Source organism: Ischnura elegans, chromosome 7, assembly GCF_921293095.1.
Source record: "Ischnura elegans chromosome 7, ioIscEleg1.1, whole genome shotgun sequence".
NCBI lineage: Eukaryota > Metazoa > Arthropoda > Insecta > Odonata > Coenagrionidae > Ischnura > Ischnura elegans.
The window spans coordinates 3,765,800-3,790,600 of record NC_060252.1 but is presented as its reverse complement, the minus strand read 5'-3'; the positions used below and the strand labels follow the sequence as shown (position 1 = coordinate 3,790,600).

At 38.8% G+C, this 24,801-nt stretch overlaps 1 protein-coding gene across 1 annotated transcript; it reads left to right on the top strand.

Annotated features, from left to right (window-relative positions):
* Positions 1–4,932: 4,932 nt before the first annotated feature.
* On the top strand, positions 4,933–23,984 carry LOC124162245 (farnesol dehydrogenase-like). The gene is made up of 6 exons (XM_046538714.1): positions 4,933–5,115; positions 10,217–10,397; positions 18,570–18,702; positions 21,003–21,132; positions 22,829–22,972; positions 23,760–23,984. The coding sequence occupies exons 1-6, from the start codon at positions 4,984–4,986 to the stop codon at positions 23,799–23,801; spliced, it is 762 nt and encodes a 253-aa protein (XP_046394670.1). The 5' UTR covers positions 4,933–4,983; the 3' UTR covers positions 23,802–23,984.
* The last annotated feature ends 817 nt before the right edge of the window (positions 23,985–24,801 follow it).

Here is a 24,801-nt window from a genome sequence, read left to right as displayed (position 1 = left end):
CGAAATATACCTTCCGCTAAGAATTTAGCTTTTTGATATCACAGCCGAAATAGTTATGTACCTATTCCGTAATTATATTGGCAAGAAGGCTTCCTCGGTGATTAATTGGGTGAATGTTTTCATTGTAGTGGACAGTGGTTAAGGGCGTATTCCATCAAGGGGAAGAACATTGGAGCTGGAACGCATCCTAAACTGTCGTCCACCAAAATGAATCAACGCGGTCTTATCCGGGAAAGCATTTGTCCGTCTCATTATACATATATTACGATAATGCTCGTGCGTTCTTTTAAATATTAATTTCGTTGACCACACTCCTCAACTGATGACGTTGTGTTTATTAAATTGATCGAAGTGCATTTGGCTATTTTTTCTGCAGAATAGGAAGTGATTTCGGAGTTTATGAGTCACAAGCTTGCAGAAATTCTTGCATATTATCGCTACAAAATCGGAACAATTAATAGTCTGGCCTTCCTCAGATTTTAATCCGAAAGAGCTTCTTGTTGCCTTCCAGGAAAGGTATTCTTAAGTTGAAAGCATTATCGACAGCTTTAAGATGGAAAAAAGGCACAATAATTGAATGTTGTTTTTAATCTCCAATACGAGTATACCGTTCATCTGTCAGACCCCGAAAAAATTCCTCGAGCCGCCCTTGCACGCCTCTTATATAAGTATAGACGAGCGTGATGCGCCCGCTCCCAGCGGGCTTCCCCCGCTCTTTTCAATGCAGGTCCACAGAGGGATAGGCGCGTTTCTAACTTTAAAATGTAGAAAAAAAGGCAGGGTCTTATGTACAAATTGGAATGTTCATGTACAAATTGAGGTCAGAGGACCTCTTTAAACACAACATTGGAAGTAATTACACTATCCTCTGTTAAACGCACATGATGACTCATACTTACGTATCAACAGGAGACTTGAATGTGGAATCACCCGCATTTTGATAAAAGTTATTTAAAAATGCGAGATATTGTTGCAAATGAACAAATGTATCAGATTGTGTGCCGTTAACGTCAGGAATATTTACCAGTTTTTTTTAAATAATTATTTAAAATCCAATTTTAGGAAACAATAGCAATATTTAGAAAGTAAGATATGCCGTCCCATGTTCTCTGATAAATTCTGTACATTTTGGTACCTCATTTGTAGAGTTTGGTTGCGTATAAGTTGAGAAAAAGGTATCTATAGAGTAGAAATAATATAGAAGATTGCAAGAAACAGCAAGTGTCAATGTCCGCTAGTCTTGCAATCATTTGCGATCTACGGCACGTGTCCCCCCAGACCCTAAAAAATATGCTAGATTTTTAATACCGTCCCATTATCATTTAGTTCGTTTTGTATGACGAAGTATCCTTGTGCCCCCCCTGAACAAAATCCTGGATAAGGCCTTGCTTCTGCCCCTCCCAGAAAGAAATCCTGGATCCGCCCCGGTGGCAGTGAAAGGCTAGGGGGCATTTCTTCAAGTATCTTATGAATTGCGAGACTTTATTAAAAATCAGTGCAATCGACAACTCATACAGTTGGTGGAAACATTAAACCTTTGGAATTGTCGAATTATTTTGTTCGAATAGCATGACAATGCCGCTGGTAAAGCTAAGGGTGAACAATACCATGTATTCGCGATAGTAGGTAAGCTGACCGTTCCTAGCAGACGACGTAGTCAACCATTTTCCCCCATCTCCTCCGCCCCTTTTATATTTGCGCACAATATTTCTGTATCGAGCTAACTCTTGCATTTGGATTCAAGATCTAATATTTTGAGCAGGAACCGAATTAGTAATAATCTTAGCTCTGCTTGCATTACCAATTTCATAACTTCGTCCCGGTTATGTTCCGCTCAAAGATCGGCTATTTTACTACGTAAGTGTCACGATCGTTCCCTTTATTTTTAATTTGATCTATCTTAAACGAAAATGACAACGTTTTCTATAGTTAAAAGCCTTAATCAAACCACCATTATCTTTCACAATGTAATTTTCCTCCAGTTCCTTACCTACGCAAACTCATATGTGGGTGAAAGCAACATGGCCGCCAGACGAGCGTCCCGGCTTCACCCCACCCCCCGCCACTGCCAATCTAGAGTATATAACTGTGGTTTATGTAACCACGAAGTAAGGGTGGGGTTGGTTGGATAGAAAGTTAAGATTCCTCGGCACGTCACGGACATCTTGTAAGAAACCGTGTAGCTCAAGTCGAGAATTTGATTTAGGTAGAATCAGAGCCTCCGTTGGGTCCCAAGGAAAATTAACGAAAAATAGTTTTTAACTGTTTATTGTTAACTTTATGGAAAAGATGTGTCGTCCGTTATAGTTTTGCGTCTCCATTTGCATTGAAAGGAATCACGATACATAGGATTAAGCATCTACAACTTATTTTAATTTGACGACAGCGCATCGGGTGGCCAATGAAGCTTACGTAACATGTTTCTCCATTTACGTAGGAGCCCAAACCGTTATTACGGCAATCGCGTGGAGCGCACTCCTGGAGTCGTCGCCTAGCAACCTCGCCCAATGTTTTCGAAACGGTTAGTTATATAATTTCTAGTTTTATTGGACATTTAAGAAAAAAGTCACTAGAAATGCTTCACTTGGGAGGGACCTTCAACGATTCGCTGCCGCTGTCTCGGGGGAAGTTCTTCATGAAAAATTCGAATTCAAGCAGAGAAAAGACCTTTTCGTTAACATTAAATAAAACGAAGATTGGAGCTTTCTGAAGAGAAGTCTATGGAAACCTGTAGAAGATGGCGGGGCATCTTTATCGGGCTCAAAATGAGATATGACTGCGTCATGAGGAGAATCTTTGAACAACAGGATGGAGGGAAGAACAGCAGACGAAGACCTCGGAAGAAATACATAAAGCAGGATATGAAGGGTGTAAAATAGAACAAGTGTTTAAAGATTACCTATGATTCAACCTGATTGTGGAATTAAATAGAGAAAGATAGATGCAATTTCCTCGCCCGCACATTGAAAATTATAGTGTTAAAGATCGAAAGCGATCAACTCTGAAAAAAGAAACGCTTGATGGGTGATGATGGGACAAGAAAGTCTGTTTATCAATGAAAAATGTCTACGGCTCATAATATATCCAAGTTTCGAACTGTAAAATGCCACCTTCGAATCGAACACTTTATAGATGTATCATGTACACGCATTGCAGAAGAATACCTAGCTACTAGTTGTATAATAAAAACCCTCACTCTCACATCATTTTAACGCAATGCTAAATTTCTTTCGCCATCCTAAGATTCAGCACCTAACCAGTCTTAAAAATAAGTTTATTTCATCTTACTAACCGTAAAATAAATCATCAGAAGGTGAAAAATAAACAAAGTGATTAACATGGAACAGCCTTCACACCTTCGGAGGTAATTCACAAACTACACCTCTCATATCATCGCAAGGAAAGGTAACTGGTTGAAGTAAGAGACACGCATACGTGTAGCATAATAAATTCAGATTCACTGGCAACCGCATTCGCATACGCCAAGTCATAAACCTCCTCCTTTTTCCTCATTTATCATTCATTTAGTTTTTTCAAGTGACGTTCATTTCAGCACCATTACAACGCATGGCTACGCAGCTGCCTACCGCGCTACGCGGTAATTAATATGCCCGTGTGGAAAATAAGAAAAAATAATACTTTTCAGAGCAACAGCGAACGATGCGAAACTGTAAGTGATATTAAAATATTATTTTTCACATTTTTTTATATAGAGGATGTATAAACATCGATTTCTACGGATACATTTTGTTACATATGTGGCATATAGGTACGGATTGTTATGGACAAGGGCGGATCCGGGATTTCTTTCTGGAGGGGCACAAGCAAGGCCGTATCCAGGATTTTGTTCTGGGGGGGGGCACAAGGATACCCCGTAATACAAAACGAACGCAATGATTACGGGACCGCATTAAAAATCTTGCATATTTTAAAGGGTCTGGGGGGGCACGTGCCCTCTCCCCCCCCCCCCCCCCCCCCCCAGATCCGCCTATGGTTATGGATATCGATTTGATATTTTGTGCTGTGTGGGATATATATTCATGAGAAAATATGTACATATTATGTGAATATTAAGCCTGAATCACATGTGTTTTCGTAATTTTCGAGTGATCACTCGCAAATTATCGTCGCCGGCAATTGTTTTTCGCGATCACTCTAATGATGAGGATTCCCATCACTTTTTTCATCACCCGTCTGGTCTCTTTTTCTGTCGCTGAAACCCCATATCAGCCAATAAGAACGCTTGCCCGTATCAAGCGATTGCAGAGCAACGTTTGACAGTCGCAAACACGCTATATATTTTCGTGATGCGGGTCCTATGACAACAAGCTGTGATATCGAAAATGATGCGAAAAGCGACGGCGGGAGGGACAGTGTGATTCAGTCTTTATTTACAGTTTTCGATGGTATAATACTTGCATATTATTTGTATATTATTCATAAATTATGCACATAATCGAGGGAATCATGGATGCATCCCTATTTCATGCCATGCATTCCATTAATGAGACCCGTAAGGGGAAAAACGTCATATTTTTTCGGCCCACTCTGCGGCGGGGTATTGTATATTAATTTAGAGTGCATAGTGACGTAATTGTTGTGCCGAACAGAGCAGCGGCCGCCATAAGAGTAAGTTCAGGTAGCAGCAAAGTAAATAGCTCACCTGCCTCGAACACGATCACGTCAAAAAAAACTACCGTTACCGCGATGTCAAATCATTAAATGAACTGCACTGCAAGGGCCACACCGCAGGAAGATAATTTCAAGCATTAATGAAGAGCGAGCCATCTTCATCATATGCGGTCCAGCTTCAGTCAGTGGTCGCGACGGGACATTCGAATAGCCGCCTTCCCCTTCTATTCCTCCTCCATGGCGAGCACAGGAATGCCGCCCCGTCAAGGTCAAGCGAGGAAGGGCAGGCACATCGCCTTCCTCGCGTCGCTGCACAGCAGAGAAGAAGAGCAGTCATCAGTGTGGTGCGTGATGGAGCGTTGGTGTGGTCGCGTCGCCGTGGTGACGGGCGCCAGCGCCGGCATAGGCGCCAGCATCGCAGAGTCCCTCGTTCGCCATGGAATGGTGGTAGTGGCCATGGCACGGAGGGAGCAAAGACTCAAGGTATTCGTCATCACAGCGCTAATGAACTTATCAACGACATGGCGATTTATGCGCCTCCAATTTGGAACTGTTCAAACGTCCAATATCGCGACAGCGCGTCTTGTTCTTCTCGCGGAGATGTGACCCTCACGATTAAAGGTTGTACGTGTCCAGCCATTGGAGAGAATCATTTTTTATTTGATCGCATTGTCATCGCGGGGATCACTCTCGCATTATAGACCGCGGGTTCGAGGCCCGGCGGAAGGTGTGATGCATGGAATTGGGAAAGTTACCAAGAAAAAAATATACTGATTAAAGTATTAGTTAGTCTCGTTAAAAAATGTAGCTATTCAAAGTTAACAGTTAGTTTTCCAAAAAAGCAATTTATTACAGTTAAAAAAGGTAACTTTTAGCTTATAAGCTGGGTACTTTTCCTTGAAAAATAATCTTACAGAAACTTTCTAAATCTAAAATCTATTTTTTCGAAATTACGATAAAATTACTGCAAACAAGTTCATGAATAATCTTTTGAATTTAAACTTTAATAAAGCCAATAAACTTTAATAACACTCTTTTCATCATGTTGGTAATGGAAATGTGTCCTCTCCTGTCGGAAAAAAGAATTGCTGCAGCACCAAATACTATTTCACATCGTGCTGATGAATGAATCTGCAGTATTAATACTGCAGATATCTTATACTTTCTAAAGATTTTCATTACGGAGAGCTTGAGAGTTTGTCCACAGTGCCATGAAAATAGCAACATGTTTTATATATAACAGTGCTTGTAGGAACATATCTTACTGCTTCCACATTTGGGATTGAAAGTGGCTCTCCTGATGGAATTCGGTTTATTCCGTCAATCTGTTGTAGAAATAAGCCTTTCTTTTTTTGACTCTCTGCTGTTGAAGGACGCTGTTATTCTCCCTTTTGTGTGTTGGACAAGCTTCATGTTCAAATCCAACAGATCAAAATTATCCAGAATTTAACATATAAAATTGTGTTAATCGATTCATGGGCGTAACCAGCAGTGGAGGGGGGGGGGCAGAGGGGGTAACTGCCCCCCTAGAAGCGAAAATATATTTGGTTCAAAACAAAAGTTATGTACAAATTTTCCTTTTGAAGAAAGATGATATTAGCACAGTAGATTTCGGTCAATTGCGATGTATTAGGACTTGCGCACTTTGCCCCAATTAGGCGAACTATCCCTTATATGGGCATAAAAAACTTTGAGATGGCAGAAAGAAGACTAAAGAATGTTTACAATGCTACCTAAGTTTATTAAACAATTAATTCGATTAATAAGTGAGCAAGTTTAGTTAATTTATTATTATTTTTAAGAATTATAACAATTTAGCTGAAAATATTTTTCACAGCCTCGGGCAATGCTGAATGAATGTCTTTTACTAATTGTAAGTCCTAATAAAGAAGTACTATCCCCTTACGGATAGTATAACAACAAGAGCTTTCAAAATAGGGCAAGAATAGGAACACTTGTGAAAAATAAGAGTAAATCAAAGGAGGAAAATAAAAAAATATAGTATTCTGAAAACAAAAAATTTTAATTTTTGTTGCGAGTATAGTCTATGTCGCCGACTCATGGCCCAATAAAGCAGCGTGCTGTCCCAATCAAGCGGAGAATACTCTGGGATATTCCTCTATTGGGTTCTGTTCTTCAAGATCTGCCCAAATTAAGCAGTTGCCCCAAGTAACAGGTGGACCCATTAAACGGAATCTATAACTGTACAAGACATGGAACTAAAATAAATATCATTATTTTTTTAAAGCAAATAATCATAAAAACTAATAAATTGCTGTCATAATTTCCTTAAAATTTTGGTTTCATTAAATACTTTTAGTGCAAAAAAGGTACAACTTGAACGACCACGGCTATTTTTGCCCTCCCCCCCCCAGTTATGATTCTATAGGTATGCCCGTGAATCAATAAAATGAAGTTGGTGTTAAAATGTTACAACTGATTTCAAAAGATAAAAGGTAAAGGTTAACTTTCATAAAAACTACCAAGGAAATGAAGTAGTTACTATATATTATAATGATTAATTTTTAATTATTACCTAATTTTTAAAATTGTCAACCTTTACTAGAATTCCAATAGTTTCATTGCGAACCATGTCACTGTTCACAATTCCATTTTTATGAAACGACGATTATTTTTCTTGCCTATGTATTTTTCATGCAATGAGAGAGATAGCAATATTGATTGTGACTTGGACTTTTTTGCTACATCATTAAATACTTTGAAGAACCTCGTTAGCTCTTTAATCCCAAACGTCAGGTGGAGTCCATGGGCATTTTCACATGCAGAAGACCTAACTTTAGCGTGGCATGTGGCTATGTCATTGATTTTTCAAAGCAAATGACCGGACGTCAGCTATATAGCTAATGCGGAGGAAGGGAAGTGACCACTGAGGTAGCAATTGTTGGATGCATTCAGGAGAGCTGACCTGAGACCCAGCTTAACAAGACTTTAGGGCCACTCCGCAGCAATTAAGTCTGACCCTCTCCCTTATTCATGACCATCCTTGCCGCAAGAATCTGTTGTGAAGTGGATGTATACAGTAAATGGTTTTTGCAATGAGGCATCTTGTTGCATGCTACAAGTTTAAAAAATTGAAATGAATTCTTCGTTTTTTTTCGGTACGTAAGTAATTTTTCAAAGAAATTTTAGCATTAACATTAATTAGCAAACAACATACTTCTGAAATTATTGCCTTAGTACCTAGTGTTCACCAACTTTGTTGATATCAATGCTAGAAATCCATTTAAAATTCCACAATGCTTAAAAAATATTAGGAATTCTTATCGAAGAGTAAATTATTGAAAATCAAATGCAGTATTTGGTTTTAAAAAACACTGGTAATGCAATGAGTTGACCTTGGCCTCATGCTGAGATAGGATTTGAGGGTCTAGTCCAGTGGGCAGGGTAATTAATTAATAGTGTAAAGGGCACCCCTTGCGTTGAGTTGGGTCCAAAATCGGAGGGACAAAAATACCAGGGTAACTCCACCCCAAAAAAGAGCTCCGTACGGAGAGGTTTAAAATATTCTCACACTACTCATCACACAAAAAACGTTTTCCTCTCATAGGCAGGAAAGGGATAAAACAAGAGTTAGGTAGATGTACAATAGCATAGAAAGTATGTTTTTTCTCCAAATTACCTAGTGATGAGTCTGGATGAATTTGTAGTGTCCCATCATGTCTCCCCGTTTATTTTTTTGATTGGCCTTTCTTATTGAGTCACAATTGTGTTCTATTGTGTAGTAAAGTATATCTTGTCTTTTACTCACCCATTTATCTATGTTTGCATACTCTTATGTTATAGTGTTAATATTGTCTTTCTTTTACATTACAGCATTGGTTGATTTTTTATGTATTTTACTCTTTTAGTGGGTATTATTGTCTCTTACAAAACATTCAATATATGAATAAATAAATGACTTATGGAGCAGAGTGAAAATTGTTTGTGCCTGTAGACTAATAGGGTAGTTTCCTTCATCAAAGAAAATGAAATGCAATGATTGCGATTCCTTACCCACCATTAGTGTACTCATAATATACAAATTATTTTGTTTAAGAATTCCCAGTTTAGACGAAAGGCAATGGTCAATTTAAACCGCATTTGAAAAAGGCCAGATTGGCACCAATGCGATGCCACTCCACGTGACGTCACAGGGACCTAGTTTCTATACGGGTACAGTTTTCTTATATCGTTTGAGATTTACATCGTCGCATGCATGCGGCACAGAGCTCACGGAAACATCTCTTAATAATCACCTACTAAAACTGCCTAAGGTTGGAAAGTTTCCTTCGTTTGATAAGGTATTAATAATCCTTATTTAAGCCAAGCGCTACCTGCTAGCAGCCTGCGTCGTATCAGCGCTCAAGCCTCGCCCCAAGGTCACCTCACAAGGCAGTAGGGGGAACCAGAAATACGTCACACAGACTTTTTCCCATCATTCCTACTTACCCATTGCGTTTTCGCACGCTTGAAAATTTTCACTTTTCGTTTAGTCGCGAAAAATAGATATCGTCATTTAAAACTCTAAAAGTGTGAAATTCGTACTCCAGGAGTAATAATCTTTCGATTTAGGCAATAAAAAAATAATAGGAAACCACCCTATTGCAGTCCTGCTATTGGTCTGAAGTGCAAGTCAAACTTTGGAGTAGGATGAGCATGATATTAATTCAGTTATGATTGAAAAATGCGTTTTTAACATTGCAACAGAAGTACACGAAAGTGTGAGCGAATTTGCATCACTTCATTGTAATCTTGTTACACCTTTAGTCCTCTTTCTCTCTGTTGTAACCCCAAACAATTATTCTGTGCACAACCTAAGCCATCGTTTATTTGAGTGTCAGTTTCCCTTGAGAGATGCAGCCTGAAGGAGGGAGATAGCTTGCCTCTAATAGAAACCACCGCGCCTCCCTTCTTCCGAATTCCTTCATCAGACGCCACTCTCTCCTCTTCCTCCCCATCCCCCTCACTACGCGAGTTTCACACTTCAAAAGAAAATTTTCTCGGGGTTTCGACTGTGAGCGGATGATACCAACAGCTAAGTCTGTCCCCCCCCCCCTGATGTCAATGGCACAATTAGCCATTGAAACTTAGTACAGGACCATACTTTTACCTTATTCAACTCCTAGTGGCAAACCCGAGAAACTTTCTCGCAAATCACACACTGGTAAAAACTCAGACTCTGCTAACATGTTTCAAGATGAGCGTGCCATAATACGATGGCCTGCTACTACATAATGATGTTGTCTGTTTCAGTCTCAGCCAGAGTCATCAGCCAGCAGTAACTTTTCATGTGTATCTCAGCACTCTTTCGAGGCATATTCCTTTTAGCAAATCAAAACACCATTTGTTTGCAAAACATGCTAAAAATTAAGTAAGGAGGGCAGTGTCACTTGAAAATTCTCTCTTGTACTTTCTCAAACCTCCCCATTCAACGGCTATTTTGTCCTTAGGGACCACTTTGCTTTATTGCTTTGTTTTATTCACTTTGCTTCGTACGCTTAGATTGGGAATCATATGCAAAGGCTACTTTTTGGGACTGATTAGACTGAATCTTTAAAGTGGTGATTGCATTATGTCATTGCAGGAGTTGGCAGAGAAGTTGCAAGGTGGAGGTGGTGGGCCCAAGGGATCGCTTCACCCCCTCAAAGTGGACATTTGCAACGAGGCTGAGGTTCGGGACGCCTTCCAGTGGGTCAAGGACACTTACGGAGCCGTGCACGTCCTCGTCAACAATGCTGGTATTACACGCAATGTCAAACTCTCAGGTAGGTACAGCCACTCAAGTTAAACCCTTTCACTGCTATGAACGTACGTTAGCACAGCAGACTGCTGTGGCTTCCCCCCTGCCATGCACTTTTGCAAAAGCACTTCGAAGGGTCCCTAATCCCTAAGGGACCCTTTCCTCGACGAGCTCACCCACGCAGGACCGTCTCATCGACCCTCCCAGCCTCCCTCTCCAAAAGTGACCGCTCTGTCTGCAATTTGAAAATCAATCAATCAATCTGATCATCAAAAAAATGATTGTTTTCATTGCTCTCCTGCCAATCAAGCAATCAAGTACGTCTTTCAACCGTGTTTCTGGGATGAAAAATAATGATTTTGTTAACTTTGCTAAAATGGCCATTTTCTGGTGGTCCGCAACCACAATTTTAGCAAAGTTAACAAAGTCGTTATTTTTCATTGCAGAAACACAGTTCAAAGACGTACTTGATTGCTTGATTGGCAGGAGTGCGATGAAAACAATCATTTTTTGATGATCGGATTGATTGGTTGATTTTCAAATTGCAGTAAGAGCGTTCATTTTTTGGGAGGGAGGCCCCCCGCTCGGAGGGCCAATGAGACGGTCTTGTGTGGGTGAGCTCATCGAGGAAAGGGTCCCTTTGGAGGGTGTACCACGCCCATTGTTGAAGTGCCTGCTCCATGGGCCCACGAAACATATTTTAACCTTTTCGCCGCATGCGAGGAGAAGGTTTTTGGAGTTTGAAGAGCAACGAAAGGGTTAATGTGATGCCACGGTGCAGTTTTGATATATTAGCCTGCTTGTTCACCTTCGTTATTTCACCTAGGCCCTCCTATTGTACATCAATAGAGCACGGAAAAAGTCTCCAATTTTAAAAAAAAAGTCACCCAAAAAGTCGTCAATATTTTCGAAAAAAGTCTCTTTAACCCTTTTGCTGCTTCAATAGATTTTTCATCGGTTCCATTATTTTGCCTATTATCCAGAAAAAAATGAATTGAATCATTCATTTGACGTCGCTGAATGTCGCCGCACGAATGGACGTAGTTCCGCTAGAATTTCGAGCAGATGACAGCACCTACGACCGAAGGGAGGGTTTTTCGAAAACGTAGATATTTACCCGCATGTCGTGTTGAAAGGAAAAGTTTTTTGAAAGTCGTGGAATATCCCTGCATGTCGCAGGCAATAACCATAATGTTTTTTGCGGGTATTCCTGCTTGTAGCAGCGAAAGGGTTAAAAGTCTGAGTTACTTCCATGAGAAAGCTGCTAAATTTAACTTAATTGATGGAGAAAAGAGGGTAGAGATGCAGATTCGTGGGTTTAAGTGTTATTTTATGGACTTATAAGACAGGAGATCACCATAATTTACAAAATATTTTTTAAAATTCTGAATAACACTTTCTTTGATGATCAGCAATTGTTTAAGAATATAGTTGACCCCTGTAGTTTTTTTAGCTGATCAATATCTATCTTTATTTTGAAATAGGGAAACTAAAGTCAAATTACAGGTAATGGATAACAGATTTTATTTATTAATTGCATGATATAAAATAAAGGAAAAAAAAGCATTTTCATTCACTTTGAGTTGTATTGCCAAAGAGTTATTTAATGAAGTAGTGACAGATAAGGTATTTTGCTGTGTTTTCCATGGCAAATGTTGTGCGACGTTCGGTCAAAATAATTTTATATGTACGTCGAAAACGATCGCTCAACTTCACATGTTGCAATAGGAGCATATCGCAGCGTAGCCACTTCACTTAAGGTGAGTTTTTGTAAAACATTAGATGTAGACAACACCCTTGACCTCTCCGTTGAGAATATGAGCGATATCAGTCATTAACTTCGTTTTTATCCAAAACATTTCACAATTTGCCATAAACACTTACGGCTTGTTCACCCTTTACACATTCAAGTTTCTTCTTCACATCCATTATTGTCGACACCAAATCACTGAGGCTCAAGATGGAAGATTCAAGATATTTGATTTTTTTTCTACCAAAAACCCCAAGGATGCTGAAATACATATCATTTCCAGTGGGAGTTGCTATCTTCTAAGAGTTCTCGAGCATTTTCTATACATTCTGCATCATCTTCAGGGTCAATATTCTGTATAACCTGAAGTAAAAAATTAAAATACAGTTTTCCTCTCTAAAATGCAGTTGTATTTATTTTTAATTGAGCAAAATTGCAGGAATTCTATTTCATATAATGAAATTGATTCATCAGTCACAATCATAACTACAAATAATTACTTACTTTCTTAATTTTCTCGAAGTGTTGTGCATTGAACACGCAAGCTTTCAGCCATGCTCCAAATCTTGCGAGGAATGGATCCGGAGGCAATGGCAGATCGCAGCAAAATGTTTTGCATATTTCCACACGCGATGGTGCTTTCAAAAATAACTACAAAAATATTAAATATTAGTTCTGCAGTTATATATTTAGAATATGTATATAGAATTGTGTTCATACAATGTGTATACATTCACCTGTCCTTGTTGAGCCTTCATTTTTCCTCTTCGACCGAGTGCCAAGAGCGCATTAATGCATTGTTTGCCTCTCTACAATGTAGGCTCATTTCGTAACCATCTACACTCAACGTGAGACATTCACTTCGTCGGAAATTCTAGATAACCTTTCACATAGTTGTATCATTTTTCCCATTGTATTTGAACCTGGGTGATCTGCTGACAAGGGGACAGCGTTACACTGTATGCTAGCACTCTGCTTTTTTGCAGGAGATTAGTGGACGTCGCACAACATTTGCCATGGAAAACACAGCAAAATACCTTATCTGTCACTACTTCATTAAATAACTCTTTGGCAATACAACTCAAAGTGAATGAAAATGCTTTTTTTTCCTTTATTTTATATCATGCAATTAATAAATAAAATCTGTTATCCATTACCTGTAATTTGACTTTAGTTTCCCTATTTCAAAATAAAGATAGATATTGATCAGCTAAAAAAACTACAGGGGTCAACTATATTCTTAAACAATTGCTGATCATCAAAGAAAGTGTTATTCAGAATTTTAAAAAATATTTTGTAAATTATGGTGATCTCCTGTCTTAAAAGTCCATAAAATAACACTTAAACCCACGAATCCGCATCTCTACCCTCTTTTCTCCATCGATTAAGTTAAATTTAGCAGCCTTCTCATGGAAATAACTCAGACTTTTAAAGAGACTTTTTTCGAAAATATTGACGACTTTTTAGGCGACTTTTTTTAAAAATTGGAGACTTTTTTTTCCGCGCTCTAATAATGTCCCTTTGTGAAGTCTTTGGACACCCTTAGCAAAAAAAAGGGTGAGGAGGCCCAAGGAAAGAAACAATATGTGAATTTAACATGCAATTGGATAAGAACATGGTGAGCTCTACCCTCATATATCCATACCACCTCCGAGTTGAAGCACCGCATGGGTTTACTTCATGAACGGTGGAGTAATCGAAAGAATTCTTTGCAGTTTCCAGAGCTATTAATAAAATTCCGCATTAGCAATTGTTAGTATCTTACATTTTACGGTAAATATCTGCTCCGTGTAGTATGCACCGCATAAAAAACAAGATTTGTCCGACACAAAGTTGAACAAGTGTGGTCACAAGAGCCAAATAGGCAGGTATTTTCAATAAAAAGTCCCAGAAAAGTCTCTTTTAATCGAAGAAGTCCCGCCACAGCAAAAAAGTCTCTAAGGAAGTAATTGAAAACAGTTTTATTTAATGAGATTGGTGAAGATTTGTATTTAAAATCACAAAAGTCCCACTTTTACAAAAAGTCGAAAGACTTTTTTTCCGCGCTCTATGCATCACATATTTTCACTCGATCAAACATCACAGGGTACAGAATGACCACTTCAGAGCTGGCCATCTTCTATGAGAAAACTTTCCCTCTGTTCAAAAGGTGTCAAATTCACTCAGAGCTCACTGGATGTGACAAAATGTGCATGTCAGTGAAAGTTTCAAGCCATCAAGTTAAGCAACTGGCTTCTTTGGTGCATTATCCTTTGGTATAGGTGCTACTTAATCATAAAGGGTGGGTTTCACTGCCATTTCTAATGCAATTTTTGGCTTACAAGTAAAAATCAATGAAAGGAAGCAAATGGGAACTTTGTGGTGCATTCATTTGCGCAGTTTGTTGTTGTTGATTCATGTGGTGTTTGAAGAAGTTTGCACTAAAGTATTACTTATTTCGGCTCTATTCATGGGAAGCTTTAACAAGGGTGGTCTCTGGTAATGCCTGCTTGCAGTTCTTTATGGATGAAACCAACATGAAAAATGCCACATTTGAGAGCATTTGTAGTCTATAAAAGTGAAATAGTTTCGTTAAATATCCTGCTGAAATTCCATGAAGTCACTGTCATCACCAACAGCAAAAAAAGTATTGCTTTCAGTATGCGGACATTTTTGGCTATTCCAAAAGTCAGAGTCTATCAATACTGCATGCATCATAGCAGACTTTCAGGCAACTGCCCCCCTCTCAAAAGATTTATTTGGTGTCATGGTGTTTTATCAACAAGATACACAAATTCACACTAATCTAATGGTGATTGATTGCAGGATAAGTTTATAGAATCATAAGTTTCCTGGATATCACACAATTACTTATACCACTTATTTTTTATCAGAGCGCGACCCGGGTTTCAATGAATTAATTATCATCATCTTCTTGTCTTGACTTTCAATAATTTTTAAAATTTCTAACTGTTCCCTAGAGTCCAGTTCACGGCGGTCATTGCAAAATTTTAAAATATTAATTTTAAAGTCTCTCCTATGGCAGTTGCATATTAAGTGTTTAGCAAAATTACTTTTTTCATTTTTGTTATGTTTGTAAGCACTTAAATGTTCTTTCTTCCTGATTTCAAAACTTCTTCCTGTCTGTCTCATGCATACACCATTGCAATCATGGCATTTCAATGAATATACTCCACACCAGAATTTGTCCGTGGGTAAATGATGAGCCATTTTCAGAGAAAGTGCATCGATGTACGTCACTGTACACCACTGCTTCTTTTTATCCTCGTCCGCCGAAAACATTTGGTCAATAGACAATCTTCTCTGTTTTTTAAAAATCAGTTTGTCTATTAAATTTTGAGAATAGCCATCGGCTGAAGCAATTTGTTTAATGATGACGATTTGTTTCTTAAACTCTTCTTTTGACAGTGGTATGCTTAACAGGCGATGAATCATGGAATGAAAATATTGAAAAGCAAATTAACTACATTCGATAGTCTGCTTAGACACTATCGATATATCGATGGTTGGTTGTAGCATGCTGTGCGATTCACACCATGTGCTCAGTTGAAGTCAATTCTGTTTCGTGTGAAGAAGAAGTTCTCATTGTATTTGTGTTTGATATTAAAATAACGTTACCACTATCTAGACGTCAATAATTTCAACAGAAAAGCCATAAGTTTGTGTGAGTAATGGTGTCTTGAACTTGCTGGGATGACATGATCAGTATAACAGGGTTTCTGAAAAATGGAGAAGGAATGCCGGCATTCATCGAGTTTGATTGTAATATCCAGATCATTTAAGCAACGGTTGGAGTCTCTTTCACAGGTAAATGAAATTGTGGGACGGATATCATTCGAAAAACTCAAGAACATATCCAGTTGCCGATCAGTTCCATTCCAAAGCCCAATGATATTGTCAATGTACTGGTACCAGTATACCACAGAATTTAGTAGGCTATGTCCTGAGCTAAAAATATTTCCTTCCAAATAATCAACAAAAACATCTGCCAACAATGGAAAAAGTGGTGAGCCCATAATGAGGCCACTTCTTTGTTTGTAAAATTTACCATTGAACTTGAAATAATTTTGTGCCACACACATTTTGAGAAGGGTGGATATAGTTCGTCCTTCATTTTTTCTGCAATCTTGGCTGCCCCCAGGAGATCTATTGCCTGGCCGGTTGCTTCCTCTGGTGGCACACAAGTGAAGAGGTTGACGATATCAAAAGATACTAGTCTTTAGTTCTTCGGAGGTATGATGTCTTTAATTTTGTTCACAAGATCAAGCGAATTTTTGATACCACGCTTAGACTTGAATGCAAAGTGCTGCTAGATCAGTTGAGTCAAGATAGCGGCTAGTTTGTGCACTGGAGCGCTTATACTCGACACCAGTAACCATTATAACCGATAACATGGTTAAACATACCTCACCTCACCAGGAGATATTGAGGGGTGTTCCTCAAGGCTCCATTCTTGGGCCCCTGCTTTTTTTGTTATACATCAATGATCTACCCTCACAATTAAAAGGAAATATTTTTATGTATGCTGATGATACAAATCATCTACTGAAACATGATGGCAATATTGTTGTTCCCACTCAAAATGCTGTCATCAAAATGGAAACATGGTGTTCAACTAACAAAGTGGCTATAAATAAATCCAAGTCTTCCTTTATATTTTTCCATCCTACTCAAAAAAAAATTGATTACAGCCCTTATATTAAATTTTCGGATTGTACTGTTAAGCGGGTTACTGATACCAAATTTCTAGGCATCTCCATAAATGAAAATCTAAACTGGGATACCCATATTAATTGTATTTCATCCTCGGTGGCTTCAGGCTGCTACTTAATTAGACGGGTGATTCAGCTCACAAATATAGAAACAGCTAAATCAGTTTACTATGCACATATTTATAGTAGATTAAAATATGGTATTTTAGCCTGGGGTCATTCCCCTAAGTCAGTCCGTCTTTTTAAACTACAAAAATGGTCGGTAAGAATATTATGCAAAGCTAAAAAACAAGCTAGCTGCCGTAATCTTTTCAAAAGGTTACAGATCCTTCCCCTTCCTTGTATATATATTTATTATGCTGTGATGTTAATTAGAGAATTTAAACAAAAGTTGTGCCTTACCTTGAATAACGATATTCATGATTATCATACAAGAAGTAGAGATGAGCTCGCAGTGAGGCAACAAAATCTTTCTCTCTTCAGTGGAGGTATTGTGAGTTTCTTTGTATTTTTGATTTGCTTTTTATGTTTTCCTGACGGGTCCTATATATGTATATTCATATCTTTTGTGTGACCAATAAAATATTATTATTATTATGTATTATTATTACCACTGGTCTGATTGGTGCGTCCGGTTTGTGAATTTTAATGAGCCCATAAAAAAAACTGTATTACAGTAATTGTCTGATATCCAGGAAACTTATAATGGAATACCACTAAGTAAAGCAAGAGTTGGTGAATTTTGTTATAGAATAATCTCTTTGGTTCATTGTGCTGACAAGTGGGAAAAATTAAGAGAGTTTAGGGTAAATGAATTCTGGCTAATAATTTAGTACAACATTGATCACAACAGAATAATAAGCTTCTTGTAATGAAATGAAATGTGTGATTCCTTGCACCATTTTTTGAACTGTTCGTTTATGCCAACGCCATGTTTTTATCTGCTCTGAACCACCTGTAGCTAACCCTCTTTTTCGAATCGCTAGCCCTTGAAATGTAGCCATTTTAAAAAAGGATGAGGCAACCCCTGCACTACTCCTAATTGTTATATGACTCATTACCGTTAAAAAAAAGTATAACTATAAGTAAAACTAAAGCTGTTGAAGTGGATTTAAAATGACTTGAAACCTTACATAAACACAAAACGAGTGAACGAGCTGAAAAAAAATTAAATTATAATTATTCCATGACGAGAAATCAATCTTACATTCATTACCATCATAACAGGGCATCTACTCCTCTAGGCCACGGTAACTTCATGAGATAGGAGGCCTTATAATATGCAATATGCAAACCAACAGTGAAAACTGGGGCAAGCACACAGTAAATGCACACGAAATGATCATCGGCATAAAGCGAAACAGAATGATCAATATACAAGTGACATCTCCCTCTGAGTGCATTAATCTTCACCTGCCAATGGATTATTTCCGGTGAGTAACCAAGGAAAACAAAAATAGTGAGAGAAGCTAGAATTCCTCAAGAAGCAGAAGTGACGCCACAAACTTTGTCCTAAAACTTTTGAAAGTGACCGTACGTATTATGCACTTTTTAATACCATTTTGGTGGCATAATATTTGAATATTATGTGCATATTATTCACTTTGTGCTATGTGGGTCGTTACCTCCATATACCTTGGAGGTCCTCCCACCATCCACAATAATCCAGTGGGCTCACACACACGGTGCCTTTATGCTTAGCCGTGAGACTTAATTAATTTATTTAATTCTGCAGAGATGGAGAGGACAGATGTGATGCGAGCACTGGTGGAGACGAATGTGATAGCACTGAGCCTGTGCACGGGCCTGGCAGTGCGAATGATGAGGGAAAGTGGGGTGGAAGACGGTCACATCATACACATCAACAGGTGAGTCATCTGCGCCCTGCCCAGCGTGCACTTAATTCTCACTGGACCCCAATCTATGCTCACTCGTCACCAAAGAGCACTCATGTGGCTTCGAGTAGTATCAACGCGAGTTATTTCTTGAGCGTGGGAAAGAAGCCCTAAATTTAGGGGAAAAGGGTACCAACAGAAAAGTCAAATACATTCTGAAAAAAAGTCTTGAAACTAGTGCAAGATACTCTTGTAATTATTCACTAAATTCAGATCAAATTTTGAGCAGGAAATCAGAAATAAGAATTGATACCTTTTTGACTTTTCATACGGAATTTTAAAGAAGAATGTATGTACAGCTTATTGTAAGGTATGGGGCTTATATAAGGCAAGGGTCAGATTTGGAGAAGAATAGGTAAGGAATGCTGTCAAATATCCTCAGACAACGTAAGTCGCTTCTGTTGGAGCACCAAAGGCGGCTGAACAGCGTACTACACATGCTACGCTGCTCATCCCGACATGAATTTAAAGCCAACCAGTGAAATTTGGTGAGTCTTTTTAAGAGCTTAACAATCAATAACAGATTTTCCCGTAAATAGAAAAAAATTAACAACTGCAAGAGACTGGCTGGTGAAGATACAAAGCATAATACAAATACTTTTTCCTTTGTGGCGGAAAGAAAAAAATTAACTCCAGGGAAAGCCAAAGGTATGACCTACGCATTTGTAGCTCTACACGCAAACTACTACACCACGGCAACTGAGGAATGAGAGGCACGTAGTTACCGATTTAAAATCCAATTATGTAGATATAAACTTGGCTGGTAGGTATATGAAAAATGGAAATTATTCAAGGTCCACACAATATAACATTTATGAATTTTAATTTATGGCCTGATTACACGATGAATATGGTATGTATATTAGAGATTCCTTCCGGCATTTTTATATTATTCTATGTCGCATATCCTCGTGAAATTACTTGTTTTCCTACAATGGTCGTTTCGTCATCAATTCATAAATGTGATTTTCAGATTATGGCCATGTGATGTTATTTCTACTCATATTATAGAAGTGCCAAGAATGGAAAAATTATTCTTATAATTAAATCCCTTAATGAATACTCTAAAACGAGAGAATAAAAGCAACATCTACGAAAGTGCTGAAAGTTTGGCATCCATTTTGTCATTACTCTGGATGTTTTTCGGCCTGGCCATAAGAAACCCATAACAAGCTTACTCGATAAGCGCCTTCCTTATTTATTCCTTTCACCTTATCGCAATGACTAATAATATGCTGGCTGGGTGGTATACAAATTCCTAAAAGTTTCTGAGGGGTGGATGCTCGCATAGGGGGGGCCCCATAATGAGCTCCAGCCGAGGGCCCCCCAATCACCCCAGCCTAACTGCTCCACAAGTGTATTTCTTTAAAAATCATGATTGCATTCCTAAACGCTTCATTCGTGGCGGCTATACACAACTTATATTTTTTAATGATTAATCTATTATCTGCCGAGATGAACTGAGGTGCAGGTCGCACCGCAAGCTGCCTCTGCCCAGCTTACCTATCGTGCACGCTGTGCTGCCAATGCTCTGGTGCCACATTCAAGTACATCGTTTGGCCATCCGTCATATTAAAAAGAAAGAGTGACATATGGGTGTGTGCCACGTGTTGTAGTGGGGATTGTCCCAATTGCCCCTCATTGGGCTGCATCACACGGCAGTATGTCACTCTTTTTTAATCACCATGAGCCGCAAAAGCTTCAATCAAGAAATACCTGTCATATCTTTGAAATTTGGTCGTCCATCAAAATTCATGGTTAATTATGAAAGTGTGTCGTAACTTCAAAACTGTCTATAAATGGGTCGTTGTTAAGTGAGGACTTACTGTGTGCTGCAGTGGCATTATTTGAAGATAGTTCCCGGAGAAAATTTTTATTTTTTCATTTGGATCAATGTATCATGAGGCGAGGCCAAATTTATCTTTGAACTATTAAATGCCATTGATTGAATTTAATTTATATGTTTTAAGTGAACTCTAAGCTTTAAAAATGGCCTCTGAGTCACTGATGTTCGTCAATCAGGAGTGTATAAACAATACACGAACACTAATTGATGCATATTCCTTGGGAAATATGTTTAACATTTTACACATGGATTGATATGTAACTCCAAAATGCACAAGAGGTAATTAGGTATTTTAGAGGTAACTGTCGTGCAGATGACGACATATTCATGTACAAAATTTCATTGAATCCTGTGTGCACCCAGTAAGGGTTTGTAGAGAGTGATTTACATTGAGATGACGATGCTAATTGTGTGTTGTTTCCTTTAGTGTGGCAGGGCACAGCATCCTGCCATTCACGGGGCACCACTCATACGGCTCCACCAAGCACGCTGTCACCGTCCTCACAGAGGGTCTACGCAAGGAGCTCATGGAAGCCAAGTCCAAAATCAGGGTCACGGTGAGATTACAATGGAAAGATCCATCAGTACCAACTGGCATCATCTCCTCAAAAATAACTGAACTCTGGCTTGTCCACAGCTGCACTGGAGAGTTTAATCACTAGTTAATTTTTCTCAACCTCTATGCATTAGAATTTTCTATAAATACCCATTTCGTAGGAATGGGTCAATAATTCTCCCACCTGCAATGTTGATCCAATGAAATGGGATCATTAATATCACTGCTCCTATACCTCAAAGGATAATCGATCCATTGATGTAGGGCAAAGCTGACATTTGCCAAAAATTATATAATAAAACCAACTGAAGTTCATTCTAATTGTATCTGCGATCCCTGAGAGTGCCTAGTGCTAGACAATCTATCGCCATGAGGTGCAAATACTCATACAGCACATGGGCATCTTTAGGATGTTTGGTGATTGTCCTCTAAGTGGCCAATGGACGTCCATAGGCTGTCCACATTTATGCCTAAGGATGTCCACTGCACATCCGCACGTCAGTAAAAAAAGACTGCCTACGGAGGTCCTGAAGGTGTCCACTCTGGATGCCTTCAGGAAACTCAAAGGACACAATTAGGTTAGTACTGAGTTTTGTTCATAACCAATAAATTCTAGGTCCGGACAAGAATTTAAATAAATAAGGCATCAATTTCATACACGTACAATATTTATAAGACTTCTTTAGCAGATGAAGGTAACACAAGAAATTACAATTTCTTATTTTCCTTTTTCCCCTGCAAGTGCTCTTTCGCGTGTCCAATTCCTCACAGCCAACTCTACATCTTTTCCCGGGGTCAGGTATGCTCTCCTGCACTGCTCCTGTAATGATGAATTATATAATGATTGCATTGCAGCAGAGCATCGTCTCTTGAATATAAAGGGCTCATAACATAAAACAAGGAAGCATACAGCCTCATTACTCTAGGGCTTAACATACTTAGCCTTAAAATCATGAGGTTAAAATTGTGAAACCTGTCATTAAACCTATCAAAATAAAGCTACAGTCCTTGTGTTTTGCCTTTATTCACTTATTTATTGAAATATTTTCATATGCACAGAAGAGACCTGCAGTACAGGTGAACGTTTTGTTATACTTCATGGGGTTCAGCTCAGGGGTGGATCCAGGATTTCTTTCTCTGGGGGTGGGGGGGCACAAGCAAGGCCATATCCAGGATTTTGTTTTGGGGAGTACAAGAATATGCCATAATGCAAAACAAACACAATGATAATGGGACCGTATTGAAAATCTTGCATATTTTTTACGGGTCTGGGGGGGGGGGGGGGGAGGGATGTGCCCCCTCTCCCAGATCCACCTATGGCTGAGCTTCTTAATAGGCATCCTTCCACGAATGCAGCACGGGGACCTTTGGCTAGCAAGCCTTTGTGTGATTCGCCTACAAGTAATGCTCTACTCTCCTCTTTCTGTTCTGAACACTCGAGACATTTTGCATTAAATTAAAATCATTCCAACTGTATCACCTGTGAATTGTTTATCTTTTCCTTCTTGAATTTGACTCCAATAACTGACAGGTAGCTGCTACGAAGTTTTCTGGAAATTTTTATATCAGTGATGGCTTATGTCCCTTTAATACTCTCCAAGGTTGCCTACTTGGTTGCAAGGGGTTGGTTCAGGATTTAAGCCAAGATGAAATGTTCTTCAATGTTAATCATTCTTCTCTTTTGTGTTTTCCAACAGAGCGTGAGCCCTGGTTTAGTCAAGACAGAGATTTTTGAAGCGGCTGGCAGTCAGGAGGACCTGTACAAGGAAAACCCATACCTCAATCCACAAGATGTGGCCGACTGCGTTGTGTTTGCGCTGGGAATGCCATCACACGTGCAGGTATGGTGACAGCTAGGCAACCAGTGCCATTGGCTTTAACAATGGGGCAGAAACAACTGCCCACGTTTTCTTCTGCATCCACCAATTGACAAACCTAAGTACCCCATGTTCTACGTACGACACTGCAGGGCTAATGGGGACTATATTCTCCTCATTCTATGGCCTTCTCTTTTCTTTTTCAATGGAGCTGTCTTCACACAATCCTCATGCCACATCCCTTTGTCATATTTTCTGCTTTAGAGTTTGAAAAATCTTCCATCCCAGGTTTCCAAAAATTCTTCAGAGGCTAGTGGTAATTAAAACAGCAGCAGTACATATTTTTCCACACTTTTTTATTCTTCCTCGACTGGTTTCAATAGTTATGCAACATTATCAAGAGCTGTCATGATAATGATGCATAATGATCTAGGCGTTGTTGAAGCCAGCAGTCATCCTTGCCCTCATATCTCATATGTAAGGGTCCCCAAAGAGAAGGAAATGAAATTATAAAATGAGGAACAAGTTCATCAGCAGTCCCATTCCTAAGCAATTCTTTTACTTGCTGCTATTAGTTTATCGACATTATACTCAAGAAGACTGTCGTCCGTCTTCCAGCATTTTATCAGAGCAATAAATCTTAGCTTATCATAGAGCTTATGGATAGAATCTTACAATAAACCATGCCTTATATGTCAAGAGTGTGATTACTTTTTAAATAAATGCCCTAGTTCAGTCTTACCTTTTGACAATAATATCCACTTAACATATGCTTTGTCAAAATGGTATTAATGGAATCTTCTTTCCTCAGATCCATGAGGTCACCGTGAAGCCAGTGGGTGAGTTCATTTGAAGATGAGGGGCACATTGAGTCTGGTGGATCAAAGGACAAATCTCTCAGACAGACTGTTCTTGCAAGCGATCTATTATTACAGTGCAGCAGACCCTGTGGTCTGATCTCCGAGAAGTATTTCCTTTGTAATCTGGGGTGAAATGATAATAAAGAAAAAGACCACGCCATATGCGTCAACGTGGACATGCTTTTCTCATTCTGTGAAATACCAGAGCTTTCCTCTTTTCACCCAAAATAGATGCACCCACGTTGGTCTCTTTGGATGAAGTATGTACATATGTACCTGCTTCCTCATCCACATTGCACGCTCACTGCCTTGAGTTGAACACATCGATAGACATGGAATGAATCGGAAGCACTTAGGCACACTGTCTCAACTCCAATCTCTCCAATGAGGAAGTGAAATCCTAGAATATATTTCAATGTTATCATTTATCAAATATAATGATAGTATCTATGTCCATAAGTAATAGAATTCATTTTTTTGTTCCATATTCTCAAAATAAAAATAATTCTACTCAGACAATAATATATGTGCAAAGGAGGATTGAAAAAATAATTTCTTCAGGTCAAAACCAATAATCTGGTATTCAAAGTTGAACAGAGAATCATCAAGTCATTGTTAGTGGCTGCAATTTTGATTTTTGGTTCATAATCTTCAATTAACAGGTCATTGTTGACTTTCAGCTTCAAGCGTGTAAGTAGAATCATAGATTAAGTGTATGTACTTGCTCTACGGTAGTAGAAGCATTTATGTCTTTCAATATATTTTGAACTGACTCACAAGTTACCACATATTAACGGATGATGTCGTCAAAAGTTGGAGGAGTTTCACTATTGATTCTGATGCTATGCTAACCGTCTATGCAGTAGGTAAAATGTGATCCAAGCATATTTCAGGTGGCCCTTCAAAATCAACACTGGCCACTACTGTTTTCAGTGAATGCCTGTTTAGTACTGCAGGCATTATTTCTGCCAAAAAAGAATAGATTAGATCCAA